Here is a 25,347-nt window from a genome sequence, read left to right on the forward strand (position 1 = left end):
GGGAAAAAAAAAAAACAAACAAAAAAAAAAAAGAGGACGTTAACTGCTGTGTGAAGAATGGGGAAAAGAAGGCAATATGAAAGCAGGAAGACTAGTTAGGAAACCATTGGAAGCATCCTAGGGAGCAATGATTGTGGCTCGGACAAGAGTTTTAAGAGTGAAGTTGGGAAGAAGGGAACAATTTCCAGACATGGGAGCCCGCTTGACTTGTTTTTAGATTGAACATGGAGAGTGGAGAAAAGGGAAAAATCAAGGACAATTTCTGGTTTTTTGACTTGAGGAACGGGGTGTTGCTATTTACTAAGACTGAGACCTCTGTGAGAAAATTGAGAGCGGAGGGAAGAGAACAAGCTTCACTGTGGGCACATTACAATTTGAAATGCTTATTAGATATTCACATAGAGATGTTAAGTAGGAAGGTGAACATTTGAATTTACTGCTTAAGGGAGAGGTTAGGACTGTAATTATAAAGTTGGACACTGTTGGCCATGGAGCTGCATGATATCACTCAGGGAGAATTGAGTTAGAGGTTAGGATACCCATACCTGATATGATATTCATATCCATTTCCTCCAGCAGGCATTGCTGATCAATTATGTTCCTCTTTCCTTTGGGCTCAAGCTTTAGAATCCTGAAATTAACTCTTTAGGCAGCCACTACCAATCAGTTGATTCCTAACTGATGAATAAAGAAGGAAAAAGTAAAAAGTAAACATAATCTTAAGAGTTGATTTTTTTTCTGGCATTATATTCTAGGTGAGTTTATTATGATGATTTTTGCTTAGAAGTAATGGTAATAGGTGGGTGGCTCACACTTGTAATCCCAGCACTTTGGGAGGCCAAGGTGGATGGATCTCCTGAGCTCAGGAGTTCAAGACCAGCCTGGGCAACATGGGGAGACCCTGTCTCTACCAAAAATAAAAATAAAATAGCTGGACATGGTGGCACACACCTGTGGTTCCAACTACTCAGGAGGTTGAAATGGGAGATCGCTTGAGCCTGGGAGGCAGAGGCTGCAGTGAACTGAGATCATGCCACTGCACTTCAACCTGGTGACATAGTAAGAGCCCCCCCCCTCAAAAAAAAGATAATGATAATAAAAATAATATTAACAAACATTTTCTAATACTCTCTAGTTTGTAGGGTGATTTGCTGCCACATTTAGTAGATTTTAAATGTCATCTGGATTATCTTTGGCTGGGATTTTGTAGAAGGTATAGAAGCATTTTTCAAGTGGCTATCTCTTACCTCAACACTTGACAAAAGCTGACAGCATGCCACTTAACAATTAAGTAGGGAAGGCCTTGCTACTATTGTGCAGGTAGGTTTTATACTGGTAGACTGGTCTGTCTGGGTTGGGTGTCTCCATGGTAGAGAACAAACATTGCTTTCTGCCATTCATAGCCTAGATATTTACAGGTGGATAAGACTATGCTGTTCTTTTCTGTGTTATAAAATTGAACCAGCAATTTGAAAAATTATAGAAGGCTAAGGTGGGAAGGCTTTAAGAGATCACCTAGTCTGCTCCACCATTTTACAGTTGAGAAGACTGAGTCCCAAGGTCAATAATCCAAAGATACCTTATTTAGAAGCCACTGTTGAGGATGAGATTCTTCAAGGTCCATATGCCAGTCTATGATGTTGCTTGGGCAGTGCAGCCTTTGAAGTTCTGTGTTTTTCAAGGACTTCCCTTGCAGTCCTGGAGAAATAACCAAGTAGTTATCATATACTCAGAGGAGGTGGTCAGTATGTGAGAGGCCACCAAACACACTTTTAATGTTCATTTATCATCCTCTGAATAATCTTCTCTAACTTTGCTTCCTTAGTGCCCTTTTCTGATGCCAGAAAATGTAGTGTAAAATAATGAGATAACACCCAGTTTATCATTACAAGGGTGAGTCCGGGCATGAAGTGATGGATGTCTCTCATTATGCTGATGTTGGAGAAAGAAACATTTTTGTCCAGGAGCAGGATTATCTGGAATCACACACCTCTAGGCCTGCTGAATTGGCCTCGATTTTAATAAATATTTCATGAGGAAAGTCATCCATTGCATGTTTATGGAGAAATTCCAGGCACGCGTGTGGATCATGAGCATGCCTTGTATTTATTCTTTAAGCAAAGGCAGAGTTGTCTGGCATTATTAGTGCTGGTAAATATCTGCTAGTTACAAGGCAAGGACAGGTTTCCTATATACATTGTGGGGAGAAGAAACCAGAGTCCCTGGAAAAAGTGAAATTGGAGGATGCTGAGTGGCATTTGGGTCTTATTATCCAAAGATTCTCTGAGTTTAGAACCCCATTTATCCGACTGCTTCTTACTTTATTTACAGCAATCGAACCTGTTTGCAGAAAACTGAGTTGCTCAGTGTCCTGTCAAAATTCCTGTCAGAAAATCACCGTCAGGCCAATTGTGAACTTGTCCAGGTGGCAAGTGGGTGCAGTGACAGAGATAGCATTTCTGGGACTTGCATTGAATGAATGCAGCTGTAGGGAGTGGTGAAAGTTGCCTGAAAATGAAAACTGTTGACAGGAGAGAAAAATGAAAAATGCAATCTGGATTTTTCGGACATGACATTTTTAACCATGGATCTTTTCTCCTCTTCCTTCTCATCTCCTTTCTCCTCTTTCTCTTGTATTTCTTCTTTATCCTTTTCTTTCCTCGTCTCCTCTCCTTCTTCTCTCCTGTTTCTCCTGCTCTTCCTCTTGATTCTTAGATATAGGAAGAGAGATCCATGCAGCTCCTCATGTGAGTGAGAAATTAATTCAGCTGTTCCGGAACAAGAGTGAATTCACCTTTTTGGCCACTGTACAGCAGAAGCCATCCACTTCAGGAGTGATGCTGTCCATTCGAGAACTGGAGCACAGGTAAGAAAGCTCTTTCTGCTTTTGAAAATCTCCTTAGAGTTAATGGGTTATACAAAATATCTTGGAATTTAGAGTTTGTAGCCCCATGAAAACATTCACCTAACTGAGGCCTTGTTTCTGTTGAACACATTCATTAATTTACTTTGCCTTAAGAATTTACTTTGGGCAAAGTGGCTTTTTTGTTTGCTCTCCAAGGACCAATCATGAGTATCTTTCTCGCCTATCTTCTGGTAGGCCTTGAATAAAATCACATTCTATCATATTTAGTCATCAAACAAGTTAATTGGTTATGTTTAATGACCTTCAATAAACATTTACAGTGTGTTTTTGTGGGAATTATACTTCACACTGGGAATATTAAGTTGAATAATGTAGGATTTTCATTGCAAAGATCACATAAGCTAGTAGGGAAGATGGACAAATAAATATCATAAAGTATTGTAGATGCAATGCTAGAAAGTTGTAATCAGAAAATAAGAGTAGTCATTCTACTAAGGGTTGTGCTAGCCAAGAAAGGCTTTGGAAAAGATGATAGTTGTATAAGAAAAAAAAAAAAAACATGAGTGAATATTTTACATGCTGAATGCTAAGGAGTAAGGGATGGAAGAATAATATTTCAGAAAGAGGTTGCTGTGATTTTAAGAAGCAACATGTGGATGGGTAAGTGTTTAGAACATAAAAGTGTGTATGGGGAAAGGATGAGAGTTTGGGGTGGGCAGTGAGGGGTGATATTATAGAGGTAGGTAGAAGCCAGATCATTGCAAAGCCTCAATGTCATGTTAAAAACTTGGACTGAAGTCCCTAGTCAATGGGTTTTAAGTGTGAGTTCACTCTATCATTGAATTCAAATTAATAATCATTAGGTAACCTAAATAATTTTAATACTGGCTTCCTCTGTATTAATCCACTGAAAATATTTATGAAGCACCTACTGTTTTCTAGGTGCCATGCAAGGTTTTGTGGAGAAATCAAAGCAACAAAATCTTCTAAGGACATATGGTGGAGTTTGGCAATGCAGGAAACAAGGCATGACCACACAAAAAGCTAAAGAATAAAAAAGAGCCAATAATAAAGAAATAGTAGATTGCTGTTACAAGGAAGTATGAAGCTGATTTCAAAATTACCTAAGGTGTTAAGTTCACTGAATTAAGTGCATTAGGTTAGTGGTTAAGGAAGACCACATAGAGAGTGCTCTTGAAGCACAGGCAGAATTCCAGCAGGTAAGGGAAGAAGGAACAATGTGCACAGTCACAGAAGTGAAGAAATGTAGAGAAATGCAATTTTGGGAGTGGGAGCAGCAAACAGACCAATTTGGCCTGAGCAGAGGCTCTTGGTATGCAGACTTTTGGCAGTTGTAAGGATCAACAGTTCTGTCTTTAATGGTTGTTTGCTCTCAGTCTCAAAGTGTAGGGATGGACCCTGATCATTTTTTGGAGATGTTGTCAGCATTATAGTCTGGCTGTTCTGGGTCAGCCCAGAGAAAAGAAGGTGATATACAGGTCTGTGAGAGATAAGTGTTTGTTCAAAGGCGTTCTGTATGCTGGAGAAGGTGTAGGTTATCATTTTCCATGGATTGCGTGTCAAGGCAAGTCTCAGCTTCACAACCCTACCTTGCCCCATTGGCTTTGTGGGGTTGGGTGTGAGTGTCTCTTTGGCTTGAGGATTATACAAATGCCCAAAGTAGGAGGTAGATCTTCAGAGTCAGACTGATGGAGGCTGGAGTTCCAGTTCTAGCTTTGTGGCATCAGCTCTACAATGTCTTAGAACCTCAATTTCCTTGTCTGTAAAATGTGCATCATAATCTATTTTCCCGGGTTGCTATAAGGATGAAAAAGGATAGTGCATGGTGTGCATGGTGGGTGGCCATCCCTTAATGCATGCACATTTATTCTCCTTGTCTGAGTGTTCTGAAACTGTATTTGCTGGGTTTCTCTTTTCGATTTTTTTTTTTAATAGGAAAGGTTTTAAAAAATCTTCTGTGTTGCCATCTGAGGCTGCTTCCTTTTATATCCCTAGTAGGTTTCTAATAGAAACCGAGGATGATTGAATGGAGAGTCATTTGATCATTTTTCATTGTAATAGAAAAACAACCTCTTCTTCATTTTTTTTGAGAAAGGGAGAAGAGACTGGGTGTGGTGGCTCACGCCTGTAATCTCAGCACTTTGGGAGGCCAAGAAGGGCTGATTACCTGAGGTCAGGAGTTTGAGACCAGCCTGACCAATGTGGTGAAACTCCATCTTCATTAAAAATACAAAAATTAACCAGGTGTGGTGGTGTGTGCCTGTAGTCCCAGCTACTTGGCAGGCTGAGGAAGAGTATCCCTTGAAATCAGGAGGCTGAGGTTGCAGTGAGCCAAGATTACACCATTACACTCCAGCCTGGGCAACAAGAGGGAAACTCCATCTCAAAAAATAATAATAATAATAATAAAAATAAAAGAAGAAAACTGTGTACAGTGGTCGAATGCCTTTTTAGCCCAAGAAGATGAGGCATAGCAGCCTCTTACCACTAGGGAGCATATCTGAGTCACACAGCACCAAAGTATATTAGCAGTAGAAATTATCTGAGTCACAAGGCACCAAAGTATGCTGACAGTGGAGGGTATGAGTCACATGCCACCAAAATACGTTACTGGCGGCAAATCCATATGGGTCTACGGCACCCTCGATTCTTGCATCCTCAGAAGAAAAATTTATCAGAGGGGCATGAAGCAGAAGGAGAGACCTAGGCAAATTTTGAAGCAGCAGTGAAAATGAAGCTTTAGAGCAGAAATGAAAGGAAGGAAAGTACACTTAGAAGAGGGCCAAGCAGGCACCATGAAAGACAAGTGCAAAAAACCTCAGATCTTGACTGCTAAACAAAATAAATATGAAGAGGTAGATACTAGAGCCCTTCTCCCTCTGGACTTTATGGTGCCCCGTTCTGTGTTTGTGCAGTCTGATCAAGGCAAGGTATGAAAGACTGTGGATTAGTAACGCATTGGCTATGGGTAATACAGAAAACCTGGTTTCTTCTCACGCATAGAAGATCTGGTTAAGGAGACCCGGAATGCAAGAAAATAGAAATATATAATGGTATATATTTAGAAATTTGGCTAATTAGCATAACGCTCCTCCCCTGCCTAATGTTCCCATTTGCAATAAGTGAGAATCTTTCATGATTTTCAGTTTCCTTTTATTATTTACCAGGATAACAGTATTTAGAGGAGCATATTGCCCTGTAGAAATTTGGCATGGACATTTGACCAGGTATATAAGTTGACCAAGGATTTGGGGCTTTTCTTTATTCAACAGCAGAAGATCCCAGCATGTAGTGGCGATCGTTTGCTTAAAAGTTAGACACACGGGTTCTTTTTCTGTTCCTCCCTTATGTGATTCTGTGTTACTAATGATGAAGATAAATAAAATAAGTATTTGAAATACTTGGGATATAATGGGCATGATTAGATTCCTGGATAATTTTTTATATTTATAATTCAGTAGCTTTTAGTATAATCACAGAATTGTACGTCCATCACCACAATCAATTTGAGAAATCCAAAAGAAATTCTTTATCTTTTGGCTGTCACCCACAATTTCCCCATAGGCTCCCTTGCCTTAGGCAACTACTAATACTTTCTGTTTCTGTAGATTTGCCTAGTTTGGTTATTTCATATAAGTGAAATCACACACTGTGTGTTTCTTTTTGACTGGCTTCTCTAACTTAGAATAATGCTTCCAAGGTTCATTCATACTGTAGGTTGTGTCAGTAGTTCACTTCTTTTTATTGCAGAATAATGTTACATTGTTTGGATATAATACATTATAGATATTATTTATCAGTTGGTGGACATTTGAATTGTTTCCACTCTTGGCTTTATGAATAATGCTGCTATGAGCATTCATGTACAAGGTATTGTGTGGACATGTTTTTATTCCCTTGGGTATATGACTAGGAATGGAATTGCTAGATCAGATGGAAACTCTGTTTAACTGTTTGAGGAACTGCCAGACTTTTCCAAAGTAACTACACTGTTTTACATTCCAAGCAGCAGTGTTTGAGGGTTTCAATTTTTGCACATCCTTGTGAACACTAGTTATTATCTTTCTTTTTGATGATAGATATTCTAATGGGTATGAAGTGATACCTCATTTTGGTTTTGAGTTACATTTGCTTGATGGCAAATGATGTTGAGTATCTTTTCATAAGTTTATTGACCATTTATATATTTTCTCTGGAGAAATGTACATTCAGATAATTTGCCTACTTTTAATTAGATACTTTGTCCTATACTTGATTGGTAGTAATTCTGCATATTTTAGATACAGTCTCTTTTCAGATGTATGATTTATAGTTTTTCCCCCATTCTGTGAGGTGTTCTTTTTATTTTCTTGGTGGTGTCCTTTAAGCACAAGGCTTTAAAATTTGATGCTGTCCAGTTTATTTTTTTTTTTTGCTTCTGATGTCATATTTTTGCCTAATTCAAAGTAATGAAGATTTATTCCTACATTTTCTTCTAAAAGTTTTATAGGTTTAGCTCTTACATTTATCTCTTAGATACATTTTGAGTTATTTTCTTCTAAAAATTTTATAGGTTTAGCTCTCACATTTATTTCTTAGATAAATTTTGAGTTAATTTTTATATATCGTGTGAGGTAGGGGTCCAACTTTATTCTTTTGCATATAAATATCCAATTGTTTCTTCACCATTTGTTGAAGACTGCTTTTCCTCCAGTGAATTGTCTTGGCACCCTGTTGAAGACCAATTGACCATCAATGCGAGGATTTATTTCTGGTCTCTTACTGTTATGGGATCTTTGGGGTGTCGCTTTTCACCAGAAACTTGTGGCTGGTGAAACGTTTGCCAGAGTTTTGCTAGGGCCCACTGGGCTCCTTCCACTCACTCAGCCTGGCAGCCTGCACTCAGCTCATGGTACTGGCCTAGGTGACAAGCCTCCAAGGGAGGTGGGAGTCAGGTGTGGAGCAGCGAGGGATATGTGAGTGAGTGTGGGGTCCGGCCACTGCACAGGCAGATACACTGGCTGCTGCCACGAGGCAGGCAGCTCCAGGCACCAGCAGGGTTACTGACTCTCTGTGAGGATGTGGCTGAACCGGGTGCACCACAGGCAGCTTCCACCAGCACCAGAGAACATGGTGGCACCTGGAAGTTTGGAGACACCAGGAACTGCAAAGCCCCAAACAGGGAGTTACAGCCTTGGCTTGGGCAGTCCAGGTCTGAGCTCCCCAAAGGACTGCAGCTCTTCTCTTCTCTCCTCTTTGCCTGCAATGTGGCAAGCAAGGAGTATGTTTCAGCTCTGTTTGTGTTACACCTTTTTTAGCCTCATTCAATGTGTCCCAAGTTCTTGTCCTGCAGTCAGGAAGAATGAGGTACATAGACAAGTGGAAAGTGAGCAAGATGAGGAGAAGCTTTATTGAGCAATAGAACAGCTCAGTCTTCCACAGTGTTTAGCTCCTTTCCTCAGCCACGGTGTCCCAACAAGTGTTCAGCTTCTAACAGACAGGAGACCCTGGAGTGGGAAGCTCCTCTCTGCAGACAGGTCCTCCTGTCATCTCTGCAGCTCTCAGCAGAGAGGAGACCCTGGAGTGGGTAGTTCCTCTCTGCAGCTGATCCTCCCGATGTCTGCTCAGCTCTGGCTGAGCCTAAGGCTTATATGGGCCTCAGAGGGGAGGAAGTGCATACCAGTTTGCCCGTGGGTAACAATGGATAGGCCTGGAAAAGGCATCACAAGTTCCCACTCTGGTTTGTGAGATAGGCAGCCTTCAGGCCCTCCCTGGTCTGAAGGTGAAGACTCAACTGGGTACCCACCCACTTCCACCCAGGAACCTGCCTGCCTCCTGCTGTCATTCATGGTGCCCAGGCTGCAGGTGTAAAAGGATACATTCAGGCCATTGCCGAGCTGACTTCAGTCCCACTCAGCTTCCCTCCTATGCTCATTGGTGCCCAAACTCCAGAGAGGGCTAAGGTGGCAAAGGGCTGGTATGTTAGCACTGCCCTGAGCATGTGTACACCCAGCCAGGCTGTGACAGTGCCCGGGCCTGGCCTCGGCTTTGCTCCAAGATTGGAGCAGGTGCTGATAGCAGAGAGAATCCAGGCAGTGGGAGTAGGCATTTCTGAGCCTGCAAGTACGGGGTGAGGGCCTTCTTAGGCCTCTAAGAGTGCAGGGATGCCTGGGTCCACAGCTGCTGTTAGGGCAGCTGCATCTATGAAGGGAGGGGTTGAGGCTTCTCCTACTTTGTGAAACAGGAGGCCAGGTCTGCAGCCACAGTTTGGGCAGCTGCAGCTGTGTCCCGGAGGGCAGGACTCCTGCCTGCTTTGCGGAGTGGAAGGTCTAGATATGCAGCCATGACTTAGACACCACTCATTCCTGCTCTATGGAGCAGGCAGTGTGAGTCTGTAGCTGCAAGTGGGCAGCTGCAGCTGTGCCCAGGAAACTTCTACCCCAACTTGGAAGGGGCAGGGTTCCTGCTTTTTCTCTCACTCCCGGTGGCTTCACAGAGCCTGCAGCCTTGGCCATGCCTCACTGCTGCAGCTGGTGTGTTGGCAGAGGCTGCTCCAGACAGCCTGCGGCTGCCATCATTACTTCTATTTCATTGATCTATATGTTTATGCGTAGGCAGTGCTGTTTGATTATTGCAGTTTTATAGTAAGTTTAGAAAGTTTGCTCCTCTTTTCAAGATTGTTTTGGTTGTTTTAGTTCCCTTGAATTTTCTTATTTTTATATTTATTTTTTTTTTGTACTTTTTTTCCCCATTTATTTATTTTATTGCATTTTAGGTTTTGGGGTACATGTGAAGAACATGCAAGATTGTTGCATAGGTACACACGTGGCAGTGTGATTTGCTGCCTTCCTCCCCATCACCTACATCTGGCATCTCTATATGAATTTTAGGACCAGCTTATAAGTTTCCACAAATCAGTCAGTTGAGATTTTGATAGAGATTGCATTGAATCTGTAGGTCGTCAGTCTCAGCAAATATTGCCATCAAAACAATGTCAAATAATTTGATTCATGAACATGGGGTGTCTTTCTACTTTCTCAGATCATCTTTCATTTCTTTCAACTTTTTTTAGTTATCAGAGTCTAAGTTTTTCATGGCTTTTGTTAATTTATTCCTAGGTATAATTTTTTTTTTTTGACATGAATAATGGAAGCACTATGGTTTGTATATATTTTTAAAAATGCTATCATACATGGAATACTTTTCTTAATTTCAATTTTTGGCCGCTCATTGCTACCATATAGAAAAGAAATTAATTTTTGCCTATTACTTTGTATCCTGCAACCTTGGCAAGCTTATTGATTAGTTCTAATAGTTTCTACTGAATTCTTTAGAATTTTTCCATATAAGATTATGTCATCTTCAAATAGAGCTAGTTTTATTTCTTCCTGTCCTACCTGGTTGCCTTTTATTTCATTTTTATACCAAATTGCCCTGGCTGGAACTTCCAATACAATGCTGAATAGAAGTGGTGAGCAGTTATCCTTGTATTGTTCCTGATTTTAAAGGGAAAGCTTTCAGTTTTCACCTTGAGGTATGTTAGCTGTGGATTTTCATAGACACTCTTAACCAGTTTGGAGATTTTTTTTTCTTCCCTATTCGTAGGTATTCTTTATCATATTGAATAAGTTTCTTTCTGTTTCTAGTTTGGTTAGTGTTTCTATTATGAAGGGTGCTGAATTTCTTCACATGTTATTTCTATATCTACTGAGATAATAATGTAGTTTTTATCTTTCATTCCATTGATATAGTATATTACACGAACTGATTTTCAGAAGTTATACCAAACTTGCATTCCTGGGATAAAGTTCACTTGGTTATGTTCTGTAATCCTTTTTCTATTTTATGGACTTTTGTATTTATATCCATAAGTGAGATATTGGTCTGCAGGTTTCTTTCTTTTGATGTTTTAATATGGTTTTGATATCTTTCTTTTTAGTTTTAGCATATTTTTAAGCTATATTGAATAGCTTTTTTTAGCTAACATTTGCTGATTGCATACCATGTGTCAAACATTAATGTTTTATAGATGATCCCCTTTGACTTGTTTGGTATATAATTTTGTAATTTGAAAATATTGAAAATTTTTCCTTTCTTAAATTTCAATATTTATATTAGCTATTTCTTTTTCTTGTTTTATGATAGGGGCTAGAATCTCCATAATAGTTGTAAATCATATATGAACGAATTAAAGGTCTTCATTAAAGTCAGTAAGAGGGCAACAGATAATCCTTTTTTCAACTTTAATAAGGTCCTCTGTTTAATAAACTGTCTAGTAGTATTTTATATGTGTCTCTGTTTCTGTTTTTATCTACCTAGTCATCATGTAAAGGAAATCTAATTTTATTCCTATTTTACTGAAAGATTTAAAAAGAATAGCTGTTATATGTTATTAAATATCTTTTCAGTGTGCAGTTTGAAATACTTTTGTGTCTGTCCCCTTTTATCTGTTAACGTAAGTAATTACATTAATAGAATCCACAATGTTGAGCTATTTCTGAAATCCTTGAATAAACTTATGTTAACTAATACTTTAGTTGGGATTTTCGTATCATTAAATAATGATAGCAATAGCAGTATTAGTAAAAGCAGTGGAAGTAACTACATTAGTTTAAGCACTGAAGAATTATGGGCATTGTTTTAAATACTTTAAACATTAAACATTTAAATGTTTTAATTTATTCATAACTGAGATGCCATAGATTTTTCTGTGTATTTGCATACAGAGAAAATTCTGTGTCTTTGAGTTAATTCTAGGCTTTTTCAATTTTTTTTATGTTCAGGACTAGTTAAAAAATACACGTTGTATCTTTTCTACAAGTGTTTCTGATAGAATAAGCCTGAAAATAGGACATGGATGAACCTGGAAACCATCATTCTCAGCAAACTGACACAAGAGCAGAAAATCAAACACCGCATGTTCTCAATCATAGGTGGTGTTGAACAATGAGAACATGGACACAGGGAGGGGAGCACTACACACTGGGGCCTGTTGGGGGGAAATGGGGGAGGAATGGGGGGTGGGGAGGTGGGGAGAGATAGCATGGGGAGAAATGCCAGATATAGGTGAAGGGGAGGAAGGCAGCAAATCACACTGCCATGTGTGTACCTATGCAATAATCTTGTATGTTCTTCACGTGTACCCCAAAACCTAAAATGCAATAAAAAAAGATATAAATAATTATGTGTAAAAATAATTGGAAAATTGTGAAATATTTTGTATAGAAAATATCTGGGCTGAAAAGTACAAAAATATTTAGGCCGATAATTTGGTTTTGGGGAAACTGGAAAATTTTTTATTATTGAACTGTTCATTTTTTACTTCTTTTATGGTATGGTTCTATCTAATGACTTTTAAGCTCTTCTTGGGATCAATTTATATTTTTAAGAAAATCATGTATTTCATTGAGATTGGCATTTTTTTAGCAAATAGTTGGACGTTATATTCCCTTTTACTTAAAAAAAATTTTATACTTGTGATTTTTATCTCTTTTGATTTCTAATGTGTGATGTATGTGTTTTGTTCTTTTCTTGGCCAGGCTTATCATGGGATTATGTAATTTGTTGATCTTTTAAATGAAACAGTTCTTAGTTTTATTGATTAAGTCGACTGTTTTTCATTTCAAATTCATTGATTTCTACTTCTTACCTTATTTTGGATCATCTTGTTGGTATTTTTACTAGCTTCTTGAATATTTAGTTCATTCGTCTTCAGTATTTTCAGTTTACTGGTAAAATCAGTGAGGCTTTTTGTTTTCTTGTTAATATTACTTTGAATACAGCCCATTGATATTGCTATATATTGTTTTTATTTTCTATACTTTTCTATAGTTCTTAATTTCAGTTTAACTTCCTCTTTGACCCTGGTTAAAGGAGGCTTTAAATATTCCAAAGTGATTAAATTAAAAATGTTTAATGGGTAATTTCTGGTTTTATTGTTAATAGGGGCATAAAATATGTGCTGTCAGATTTTTAGATTTTTGAGTTTGAAGAATTTTTTTCCTGGTGATCTTTTACATGCTCAATATTTTTGATTAAGGGGATGCATTTTAAAATAATGGGTAGCTTTTGAAAAGTATATATGTATATATTTATACAGACATATGCCTTTATACATAGGCATTTATACATATGCGTTTATACAGACATATAGTACCTCTGAGTTGTGTTATTTAACTTCTATGTGTATTGATTAACTGATCAATTGCTCAATCTGTGGCACTCTAAGAGAGATAGGTTAATGGCTTCTATTGTAATTATGTAAGCATTGTAGTTATTGTAATTATTATTTCTTCATAGTGTCCTTGGATAAGTTTAAGGGTCAGGCTGAAAATGTCATGTGTTTTCTGTATCCTGTTCATTGACCATTACTGGGAAATTCGGCCTACCATTGTGCCAAGAATGAGAGAGCATGGATATTGGAAACACTAGGCAGTCTCTTTCTTGATTGGCTGGGATGTTTCCAATTTAGTCTGTGCCCAAATACATGGAAGTAGCATAAGTAACAGACTGAAGAAACATAGGAGTTTCTTCAAGTAATAATCTCAAGCACAGAGTATATACTCAATAAATAGGCATTAAATAAAAAAGGATTTGTCTTCTTCATCTCCAACTAGAGCTGCTCAGAATTTTCATGGCTAGTTTCAAAGGTTCACATGGAATACATTGTACCAGACACAGGTATTGCCCTGGGTGTGCTACACCTGCAGGCTGTGCAGGATAGTGAAGGGGGCAAAGGTTTTGGTATCTGGAGACTGAATTGATAATACCTGGTGATTTTTCTGAGGATTAGGATTTGTAAAATCCTATGCTAGCTTAGTGCTTGGCATAGAAAAGAAACTCAAAAAAGACATACTGATGATGCTGATAATGACGATGTTGAGATGGAAATTTGATGCTGAGTGGAGACAGGGTGCTGAGGAGTGGCTAGATGAGAAAATTGCCATCCCACCCACCACCCCCAGTTCAATGATTAAAGGAAAATAATGACTATCACCCAAACCTTCAGGTAATGTTCAATTTGTAGTCAAAAGTCACCTTTGCTAATGAAGCACAATGAGGGAACAGCATTCTGGACCTGAACACCTCTAGCCATCATGAGCACCACAGGAAGTAATCATGACTCTGCCTTTTCCAAAGCTGTCAACCAGAGAAACTTCATTTAATGTTTTGGAAATCACTGTTTCCAATTTCTGCTAGGCTTCCAGCTACTCTCAGACATGGCCATTATTGAATTAATGGCAGAAGACTTCATTCAGTGGCTGATTTCCCTTCTGGCCAAAGGCAGACATCTCTCTCACCTGGTGGGAACCCAGTATCCAGAGGTGGAACTCTTGGGAGACTGTGTTTCTTTAAACAAGGAGTGAACTTCTTGGCAAAGCAGTATCTAGAAACTCCCTAGGTAACTGAGCCAATTGAGTTCCCATGGATATCTTAAGTGGGTAGGTAAAATGAAACAAAACTAAAATATAAAGAGTATTAAAAATGTACCTGAAGATAGTAATTGAAATAGGATCTTTTATGTAACGGAATGGGTATTCTGTTACTAATTTCAATAAATAATTTTAATGTGATAAAATTTTTTTACAGTAGCAATAGAGTGCATTAGCAGAGCAACGAAGATGAATCTGTCTTGCTGAACTATCTTAATGACACTGCAGTTTTAATGTTTATTTTTTCAGATTCAAATGTGTTAATATAGAGCTTTGTTAAAATGGAAAGCTTAATTAATGCAGATTAAATCTAATTGAATGTTCTGCCAGTATATGCAACTCTGTAAGATATAATTATAAATCTTCTGTTTTTTTATTTTATTTCTAAATTATAGATAAAATTAAGTTGAAGCATAATTAGATGGAAGCTAAAAGCTAGGGCCCTAAGAAAAAAATTCTCATGGAATCCATCTCTGAGGAGATGAAGACATTTTTGGCTTCCTAAGAAGGCATCTTCTTTTTTTTTTAAAAACAAAAATTTTGTGTTTCAAAAGATACTCTTCAGTTTTCTGAGCTCTCATGGTGGAAATAACTTTCTACTGTGATGCCAGATAGACTTGGGTTTATTTCCTGGATCTATCAGTTGTTAGATGTTTGAGCTTTAGCAGTTATCTTTAATATACCTCAGCCTCAATGTCCTCCTAGGTAAAGTGAAGGTATCAGTTGATTACCACGTCACAGAATTATTGGGAGGATTAAACAAGAGCAGTTCCTCATACGTCTCATGTATCAAGGCTCTTAGTAAACGTCATTTTCCTTCCTGTCCTCATGGCTTCTGTAGATATTTCCTAATTCCTCCTAAAATTCTTCATAAGGGAAGAAGGTAGGTGTTGGGACCTTCCACCATTTGAAAATGTAATTAGCTTTTCACATAAAGAGATTGTTATTGATAATCTAAAACAATGAATTGTCCAAATGGAATGTGTTCTGTAATTTCTAAAAAAGCAAATTTATCTTCCTAATTATAGATGACTTAAGCTGATTTTTAAATTATTTTGCACTTTTATAAAATTGATTGGAGAATATCAGAATGGAGGGTAGGAGGAAAGGGAAGAAAATTCCAGAAGTATGTTAGGTGGTTTGTTGGACGCCAACCCAAGAAAAAACTTTCTCCTTAGGTAATTCTTTCCTCAATGAGATACAACATAGGCTTATATTATTAAAAAGTTGATATTTTCAATTGTTAAATTACTGTCATTTGGGAAGGAAGGGAGCAAATTGGAGTCTTTCCCTGAAAAATCTATCCATACTGCTTTTGAAGTATGCAAGCAAGTCTCCACACTTCAAATGAATAATTAGACAGACTTTAGACTTAGGACTATGAGTAGACTGTAAGCTCTCTTTTCAATACCATTCAGGAACTATCAGTGTAAACCTATCAAATACTTTGTGGTCATAGATGCTGGACTACAATTGTGATGCGTACAGAAGTAGAGACAGTCAAAGAAATACTCCCAAGTATTGCTAGTGCTCTGACAGGAGGAATACAGGGAGCAGGGCACCCTACCTCCATGTGGGTCATCTAGAGATGTTGCCAAATGCTAGGAGACAAGACATCTGGATTCTGAGTATTCAGCATTTTTATCTTTATGCCTAGCAGAGTGTAGATACAGCTTCAAGGGAAAGTTTAAAGTATGTATATTTGAGGATGGACAGTTAGGCTGTGGTGTGCATAGGGAAGTACTAATTTTCAGACAGATGAAAATGATTGTAAGGATCTGATGTCAAGAAAATGAGGATGTTTTCAGGAACACACTAATTAAGTAAAATTTAAATCTTTGTCAGAAGAAATGAAGCTGTTCAGATGACTTTTGACCTTAATTGAAGACAAGTAGTATCATAGCAATAGAATATAATGCTTCAGGCAAATTGCTCATGCTTTTATATGTGCATATTAGATTTTGGATTGCCTAGTGTTTGAGAAATGAGAAAACAGCTAATGTAGCCATTAACCTTTACTTTTTTATTATAAAAGTCACAATTTCATTAATATTTATGCATAAAATCATTTAAGTTCAATCAAATTCTCCTAGAGAATTTGAAAAAGCTGTCTTCTTTAACATCCTTTGGAATTACTTGTGAAACACTTGCATTTCTGGGTAACATGCATTCATTCATTTGGTTCTGTGATGAGAAATGTGGATAGAATCTTGTTGCTGATGAAAGATAGATTTAACCCCTGACTTGCTGATTTCTGGGTGAAAGGCACCTCAGGCTGTCAGAAAATTGATGAGGGTGGTACCATGACAGTGATGCTGGGCCAGGAGTCAGAAGACCTGGGCTCAAGGCTCTGCTTTGCCAGTGAATACCCATGAGCCCAGACAGATCCTCCCTGGACGTGTTTACTTCTCTGTCAAATTATAGTTCATTCATTATTCATTAGATACTAATCTGCTTTGGTCACTTATATGTGGGCTAGGAACATTGGTGGATTCTTCAGTGGTTAAGGTGTGTAAGGGGGCTGTCCTCAGTAAGCTTGCATTCTAGTGGGGGGAGTTAGATGATAAATTTGGACAAAATTAAAGTTAATGATACATGTGATGGAAGAAAATAAAACAGAGGGATAAAAGATAGGTCAGTAGAGAAGAGAAGCTGGAGAGGGCTTTATGAAGATGGGACATTTGCGCTGACTCCAAAGAAGAGACAGCTTTGAAAAAAAATCAGGAAGATGAGTGTCCCAGGTAACTGAGACAGTAAGTACAAAGGCTCTTGGAAGGAGCCAGTTTGGTATGTTTAGGGAACAGACCAAGAGCTAGTGCATTTAAAACTTGGTAAGTTGAGGGTGATGAAAGGGAGTGGTTTTAGATGAGGAGATGCTGACAGCAATAGCTTTCTTGATGATTTCACAGTGTGAGAGAGAGTGCAAGATGACAAAGTGTGGTATTTATACAAGGCCATATTATTTCAGAACAACAATCACTTGTTAAGTGCAGGCTGTGTGCAAAGGAAGTCTACTCATCCATGAAAAGTGTTCCTTAGAAATCTAAATCATTTCATAATATATAAAACTACATTTTATATTTAAAATTACATTTTTTAGAACAAATGCATGCAATCTGTTTTTTTACAAATATAACTTTATAAAAATTACATTTATAAAAAATTTATAAAATTTCATTTTTTAGAGCAAATACACACAATCTGTTTTTTTCTAAAGGATATTTTATGTCTCCTTTTCCCCCTTCTTGACTTGATTACACATAATAATAATACTTCGGTAGGAGTGAATTGGCAGTTCACCTTTAGAAGCATTATCAGTTCATCTGGAGATAGCCAGAACTAGGATGTATGTATGTATGTATGTATGTATTATTACTATTATTTTTAGATGCGGGGGTACATGTGAAGAATTGTTACATTGATATACTGCATGATGCTGAGGGATATGGAGATATGGATGACTTTGGGATATGGATGGTCCCATCACCCAGGTGGTGAGCATACTATTCAATAGGTAGTTTTTTAGCCCATGCCCCCCTCTCTCCCTCCTCCTCCTAGTAGTTCCCAATGTCTATTACTCCCACCTTTATGTCTATGTGTATTCAATGTTTAGTTCCCACTTATAAGTAAGAACATGCAATATTTGGTTTTCTGTTCTTGTATTAATTCATTTAGTATCATGGCCCCCAGCTGTATTCACGGTGCTACAAAGGACATGATTTTGTTCTTTTCTACGGCTGTGTAGTATCCCATGGTGGATACGTACAACATTTTCTTTATCCAGTCCACCACTGATGGGCACCTAGGTTGATTCCATGTTTTTGCTACTGTGAATGGCATTGTGATGAACATACTAGTATATGCATCTTTTTGATAGAATGAATTCTTTTCCTTTGGGTAGTAGTGGGATTACTGGGTCAAGTGGTACTGCTGTTTTAAGTTCTTTGAAAAATCTCCAAAATGATTTCCAATTAAACTAATAAAATTTCTGCAAACAGTATATAAGCATGTCCTTTTCTCCACAGTCTCACCAGCATCTATTATTTTTGACTGTTTAAAAATAATAGGCATTCTGAATGGTATGAGATGGTATCTCATTGTGGTTTGACTTCTCTGATGATTACTGATGTTGAGTTTTTTTGTTTGTTGGCTGCTTGTATGCCTTCTTTTGGGAATTGTCTGTTCATGTCCTTTGTCCTTTTTTTTGGAGATGGAGTCTTGCTCTGTCGCCCAGGATGGAGTGCAGTGGCGTGATCTCAGCTCACTGTAAACTCTGCCTCCTGGGTTCAAGTGACTCTCCAGCTTCAGCCTCCAGAGTAGCTGGAACTACAGGTGCCCACCTCTACTCCTTGCTAATTTTTGTATTTTTAGTAGAGATAGAGTTTCACTGTGTTAGTCAGGCTGGTCTTGAACTCCTCACCTCATGATCCGCCTGCCTTGGCCTCCCAAACTGCTGAGATTATAGGTGTGAACCACCGTGCCTGACCCTTTGTCCATTTTTTAATTGGATTGTTTGTTTTTTTCTTGTTGATGTATTTAAGATCCTTGTAGATTCTGGATATTAGACCCTTGTTAGATGCAGAGTTTGTGAATATTTTCTCCTGTTTTATAGGCTATCTAGCCAATAGTATCCTCTCTTGAGAGGTGGAGGGCCTCATCTCTAAGAAGATAGGTGCAGCACAAAGTTGGGGGAAGTAGGTGGTGTGTGGGAGTGAGAAACTATGAGGAGGTGCCTGTGGCAGAAAAATGCAGCCTGCAGGGTAGGAACTGCAAAGAGATGGGGCTGATGATGTTGAGAGTGAAAGGCATCCTGTCTGGATTTGTTAATAATCAGTGACTAAGTGTTGAAACTGCAGACCATAGTTGGCTTGTATAAGGGCTTTACTTGGTTGTGATATCTCCCACAGTATCCTTCCACATTTTTTTTTTATGTTAGTTTCCAACATTTGAAAATTGAATGATTTGGTCTACAAATCCAGCTTTCCACCTTCTTATCAAAAATAGGTATGTAGTTTTCAGATTGCCACAGTCCCTAGATCTCTCAATTGTCTTCCCATCACCATAAGGTCATGTGTTAATAGCTGCTGTGTGGTTTTCTTTTTAATGAATGTAAAATTAGGAGAAAAGTGAAATTCTTAAACTCATTTGTTTATTCAAAGAAGAAAACTAAAGAGACTTAAAAGGTGGCTTGCTCCCTCTGTCACCCAGGCTGGAGTGCAGTGGCATGATCTCAGCTCTTTGTAACCTCTGCCTCCTGGGTTCAAGTGATTCTCCTGCCTCAGCCTCTTGAGTAGCTGGTATTACAGGCACACACCACCACGCCCAGCTAACTTTTGTATTTTTAGTAGAGATGGGGTTTTGCCATGTGGGCCAGGCTGTTCTCAAACTCCTGACCTCAGGTGATCCATCCTCCTTGGCCCTCCAAAGTGCTGGGATTATAGAAAATTTTATTCTTAATCTTTTGATTGGTCCACTGGTCATTTAGGAGCATATTGTTTAATTTCCATGTGTTTGTAGTTTCCAAAATTCCTCTTGCTATTGATTTCTAGTTATTTTCTATTGTGATAAGAGAAGATAGTTGATATTATTTCAGCTTTTTAAAAAATGTTTTAAGACTTGTTTTTTGTTGCCAGTTATATAGTATATCCTTGAGAATGATCCACGTGCCAAGGAGAAGCATATGTATTCTGTAGCCTTTGGATGAAATGTTCTGTAAAAATCTATTAGATCTATTTGGCCTATAGTACAGATTAAGTTTGATGTTTCTTTGTTGATTTTCTATCTAAATGATCTATCTAATGCGAAAGTAGGGTGTTAAAGTCTTCAACTGTTATTGTATTGAGGTCTGTCTTTGTTTTTAGCTCTAATAATATTTGTCTTACATATCTGATTGTTCCAGTGTTGGGTGCATATATATTTACAGTTGTTATATTTTCTTGCTGAATCTTTATGATTATATAATAAAGTTCATGTTTTTTATAGTTTTTGTCTTAAAATGTATTTTCTCTGATATAACTATAGCTACTTCTGCTCTTTTTTCGTTTCCATTGGCATGGAATATCTTTTTCTATTCCTTTATTTTCAGTCTATGTGTGTCTTTATAGGTGAATTTTGTTTCTTGTAGGTAACAGGTTGTGTTTCTACAGAAAAACAGAATTATGTTTCTTGTAGGTACAATATTTTTTTCTTATAGGTAACTCATCCTTCAGGGCAATGGTTTTTGTTTGTGTTTGTTTTTGTTTTACATTTCAGCCAGGCACTCTGTGTCTTTTGATTAGAGAGTTTAGTCCATTCACATTCTATGTTAATGATAAATAAGTATGTACTCCTACCATTTTATTATTTATTTTCTAGTTGTTTTATGGTGTTCTCTTTCATCTTTCTTTTTTTCCTGTCTTCCTTTTAGTGAAGGTCCCTGGTGGTATGTTTTAATTTTTTTGTGTATCTGCTGTGTGTTTTTAGATTTACAAATAATATCTTCTAACCCATTATTTTAAACTGATCACTACTCAACACTGATTACATAAATAAGCAAAAAGAAAAGTAATAACAACTGCACTTTAACTTTATCTTCTCACTTTTAATATTTTTGTTTCTATTTATATATTATCGTACTGTCTGTTTTGAAAAGTTGTTATACTTACTAGTTTTGATTGGTTAATCTTTTTGTCTTTCTAGTTAAATTATAAGTAATTTACTCACCACAATTACAGTGTTATAATATTCTGCTTTTTTGTGTGCATATACTTACTATTACCAGTGAGTTTTGTACCTTCAGTGATTACTTATTGCCTAATACATGAAGCAATTGTGTGTGTGTGTGTGTGTGTGCACGTGTGCATGCATTCATGCATGCCAGATATACTATTCTAGAATAAAATATTTTTTACCTTCAACACTTTAAATATGTTATACTTCTGTTTGCTGGCCTGTAAGGTTTCCACCAGAAAGTCTGCTGCCAGGTGTGTTGGAGCTCCATTGTATGTTGTTTCTTTTGTTGCCTTTAGGATCCTTTCTTTATCCTTGACCTTTGGGAGTTTGATTACTAAATGCCTTGAAGTCGTCTTCTTTCAGTTAAATTGGCTTCGTGCTCTGTAACTTTCTTCCACTTGAATATTGATAACTTCCTCTAGATTTGGGAAGTTCCTTGTTATTGTCCCTTTGAGTAAACTTTCTCACCCTGCCTTTTTCTTTATCTACCCTTTAAGGACAATAATTCTTAGATTTGCCATTTTGAAGCTATTTTCTAGACCTTGTAGGTATGCTTCATACTGTTTTATTTATTTTTGTCTCCTCTAGCTCTGTGTTTTCAAATACTGTGTCTTCAGGTTCACTAACTCTTTCTTCTGCTTGATCAATTCTGATATTAAAAGACTCTGATGAATCCTTCAGTATGTTAATTGCATTTTTCAACTCCAGAATTTCTCTTTGATTCTTATTTCAATCTTTGTTAAATTAATCTGATAGGATTCTGAATTCCCTCTCTGCATTATCTTCAATTTCTTTGAGTTTCCTTAAAACAACTGTTTTGAAATCTCTCTCCACAAGGTCACATATCTCTATGTCTCTGGGGCTGGTCCTTGGTATATTATTTAGGATTTTTTGGTGGGGTCATATTTTCCTGGATGGTCCTGATGCTTGTGATTATTCATTAGTTCCCAGGCACTGAAGGTATTCATTGTAGTCTTCACAGTCTGGGCTTGATTGTACCTATCCTTTTGTAAAGGCTTTCTAGGTATTTGAAGGGACTTGGGTGTTGTGATCTAAGTTTTTGTTCACTGTAGCTGAATTTGCATCAGGAGACACCCTAAGCCCAGTAATGCTTTAGTTCTTGCGGACTCATAGAGGTATCATCTTGGTGGTTTTGGATAAGATCCAGAGAATTCTCTGGATTGACAGGCTGAGACTCTTGTTCTCTTCCCTTATTTTCTCCCCCCAAAAATGAAGTCTTTCTCTCTGTTCTGAGTGGTCTGGAGCTGGGGGAGGGGGGACGCAAGCAACCCCATGGCCACCACCACTGGGACTGTGTTGGGTCAGCCTGAAGCCAGCACAGCACTGGGTCTTGCCCAAGGCCCACTATAACCACTACCTGTCTACTGCCTGTGTTTGCTGAGGGCCCTAGGGCTCTGCAATCAGCAGGTGGTGCAGCCAGCCAGATCTGTGTTCTTCCCTTCTATGCAGCAAGTTCCCCCAGGCCCTGATTGGTTCAGAGATTCCATCTGGGAGCCAGGGTCTGGAGTCAGAAACCTTAGAAATCTACCTGGTTCATTATCTACCTGTGACTGAGCTGGCAACCCTAATGTAAGACAAAGAATCTTTCCAGTTTTCCTTCTCCTTTTCCCAGGTGCAGGAATCTTTCCCTGTGTCCACCACCACTACCACAGGCCCATGGGGAGTTGCGCTAGGCTATCACCAATGTTCCCTTAAGGCCCAAGGGCTCTTCATTTCAGCTTGTGGTGAATGCTGCCTCACCTAGGACTCATCCTTCAGGGCAATGGGCTTCTCTTTGGCCCAGGATAGTTCCAGAAACACCATCTAAGAGCCACAGCCCAGAATTGGGGATCCCAATAGCCTGCTTGGTGCTCTATCCCACTGTGGCCAAGCTGGTACCTAAGCTGTAAGAGAAAATCCTTTTTATTTTTCCCCCTACTTATCTCAAGCAGGAGTCTCTTATCATAGCTGTGAATGTGCCGGGTCATGCCTGAAGCCAGCATGTCTGAGTCTCATCCAAGGCTCACCCAGGGTCCATGGGCTCTTTAGTTAGCAGGTGATGAATACTGCCTGGACTGGGTCCTTTATTTCAAGTCAGCAGGTTCCCCTCTGGCCCAAGGTATATCTAGAAATGTCATCTGGGAGCTAGGGCCTGGAATAGGGGCCTCAGGACTCTGCCTGGTCCCCTGCTCTGCTGTGACTGACCTGACATCCAGGTTGTGAGGCAAAGTCCTTTTTACTCTTCCGTTTTCTCTCCTGAAGCAGAAGGAAGCAGTCTTTCCTGAAGCTGTGAGCTGCACTGCCTGGGGTTGTGGGAGGGCTGGTGCAAACACTCCCTTGGCCACCCTGGCTGCTGTCTAACTAGGTTCCATGGCCCCCAAGTTAGCTGGCTCTGAGTGTGGCGCAGTATTAAGACTTGCCTACAAGTTGCAGTCCCTGTGGCCTAGACTTCCTTTCATGTTTACTTAGGAACCCAGAGACTTTAGCCCACGGTGGCAAGGCTTGCTGAAACTCAGAACCTGACCACTGGGATTGGAAATTCCCTTCTAGCTAGAGCTTGACTAAATGCCCCCACTGTGGGCATTGGGCTGAGTTCTGCCCATTGGCAGCACTGAGTTCCAAAGCAAAGTCCCACAATAGTTGTACTGTCTCTCTCCTGAGTGCACAGATGCTTTTTGCTATGTGGCTGCTGCTAGGGGCTGGGGGAGGGATGGGGTCAGCAATTCAAGACTCTTTCCTACCTTCATCAGTGCCTCTTTCAGTGATATGAAGTTAAAACTAGGTACTGTGATCGCTCACCTGATTTTTGGTACTTATAAAAATGCTTTTTTATGTGTGTATAGATAGTTGTTAAATTTGGTGTTACTGCAGGGTAGATAATTGGTGTAGGCTTCTATTCAGCCATCTTGCGTCACCTCCCCCTGAAGAATTTGCAACAAGATTGGATGGGCACTTGAAGATTTTTACCAATGAGTAGGGATTTGGGTGTTGGTGAAAGTGTTTTTATTTAAGTAGTTTTATTATTGTTATTCTAACTGAATTGACAAATATTATTTAAAATTCTTTAAAAAAAGTGCCTGGCACATAATTGTAAATATGGGGTACAATGTGATGTTTTGATGTATGTAAACATTATGTTTTTAAATTAAGGTAATTAGCATATCAATTATCTTAAACATTTATAATTTATTTGTGATGAGAACATTCAAAAGCCTCTTCTAGCTATTTTGAAATATACAATACATTATTGTTAACTTTAGTTATCCAACTATGCAACAGAGCACCAGAACTTGTTCTTCCTATCTAATTGTAGCTTTGTAAAAGTTGATGAATCCCTTTCCCTCCCTCCTTGCTTCCTCCCCTGCCCATCCTCTGGTAACCACTATTCTTCTCTCTACTTTTATGTGAACAGCTTTTTAGATTCCATGTATAAGTGAGATCATGTTGTATTTGTCTCTCTGCTGGGCTTATTTCACTTAATGTCTTTCAGGTTTATCTAAGTTGCCACAAATGACAGGATTTTATTCTTTTTTGTGGTTGAATAGTATTCCATTGTGTATATATACCACATATTTTAAATGTATTCATTCACTGATAGATGTTTACATTGATTCCATATCTTAGCTATTGTGAATAATGCTGCAATTACATGGGAGTGCAGATAGCACTTTGACATACTGATTTCATTTCCTTTGTATATGTACTCAGTAGTGGGATTGCTGGGTCATCTGATAGTTCTATTTGTAGTTTTTCGAGGAACCTCCATACTGTTTTCCATAATGGCTGTACTAATTTACATTCCCATCAGCAGTGTGTGAGGATTTCTTTTTCTCCACATCCTTGCCAGCACTTGCTATCTTTTAATTTTTTGAGAGTATTCATTGTAGTTTTAATTTGTATTTCCCTGATGATTAGTGATGTCACGCTTTTTTTTTTTTTCATATATCTGTTACCCATTTGTATGTCTTCTTTTGAGAAATGTCTAGTCATGTCTTTTGCCTATTTGTTAACTGGGCTTTAAAACATTTTTTATTTATTTTCATTTTTCCATAAGTTATTGGGGTACAGTGATATTTGGTTACATAAGTTCTTTGACGGTGATTTGTGAGATTTTGGAGCACCCATCACATGAGCAGTATAAACTGCACCCTATTTGCAGTCTTTTATCCCTCACACCCCTCTCACTCTTCCCCCAAGTTCCCAAAGTCCATTGTATCATTCTTATGCCTTTGCATCCTTGTAGCTTAGCTCCCACATATCAGTGAGAACACACAGTGTTTGGTTTTCCATTCCTGAGTTACTTCACTTAGAATAAACGTCTCCAGTCTCATCCAGATC

At 38.4% G+C, this 25,347-nt stretch overlaps 1 protein-coding gene across 2 annotated transcripts in view; it reads left to right on the forward strand.

Moving 5' to 3' along the window:
- NELL1 (neural EGFL like 1) overlaps positions 1-25,347 on the forward strand; it is an 874,275-nt gene that overhangs the window by 96,016 nt on the left and 752,912 nt on the right. For both annotated transcript variants that reach the window (XM_032240986.1, XM_032240987.1), the window contains exon 3: positions 2,716-2,866. In XM_032240986.1, coding sequence (XP_032096877.1) covers positions 2,716-2,866 — 151 coding nt within the window. The remainder of the gene's footprint in view (positions 1-2,715; positions 2,867-25,347) is intronic.

Source organism: Sapajus apella, unplaced genomic scaffold (assembly GCF_009761245.1).
Source record: "Sapajus apella isolate SASKATOON/1434 unplaced genomic scaffold, GSC_monkey_1.0 scaffold47, whole genome shotgun sequence".
NCBI lineage: Eukaryota > Metazoa > Chordata > Mammalia > Primates > Cebidae > Sapajus > Sapajus apella.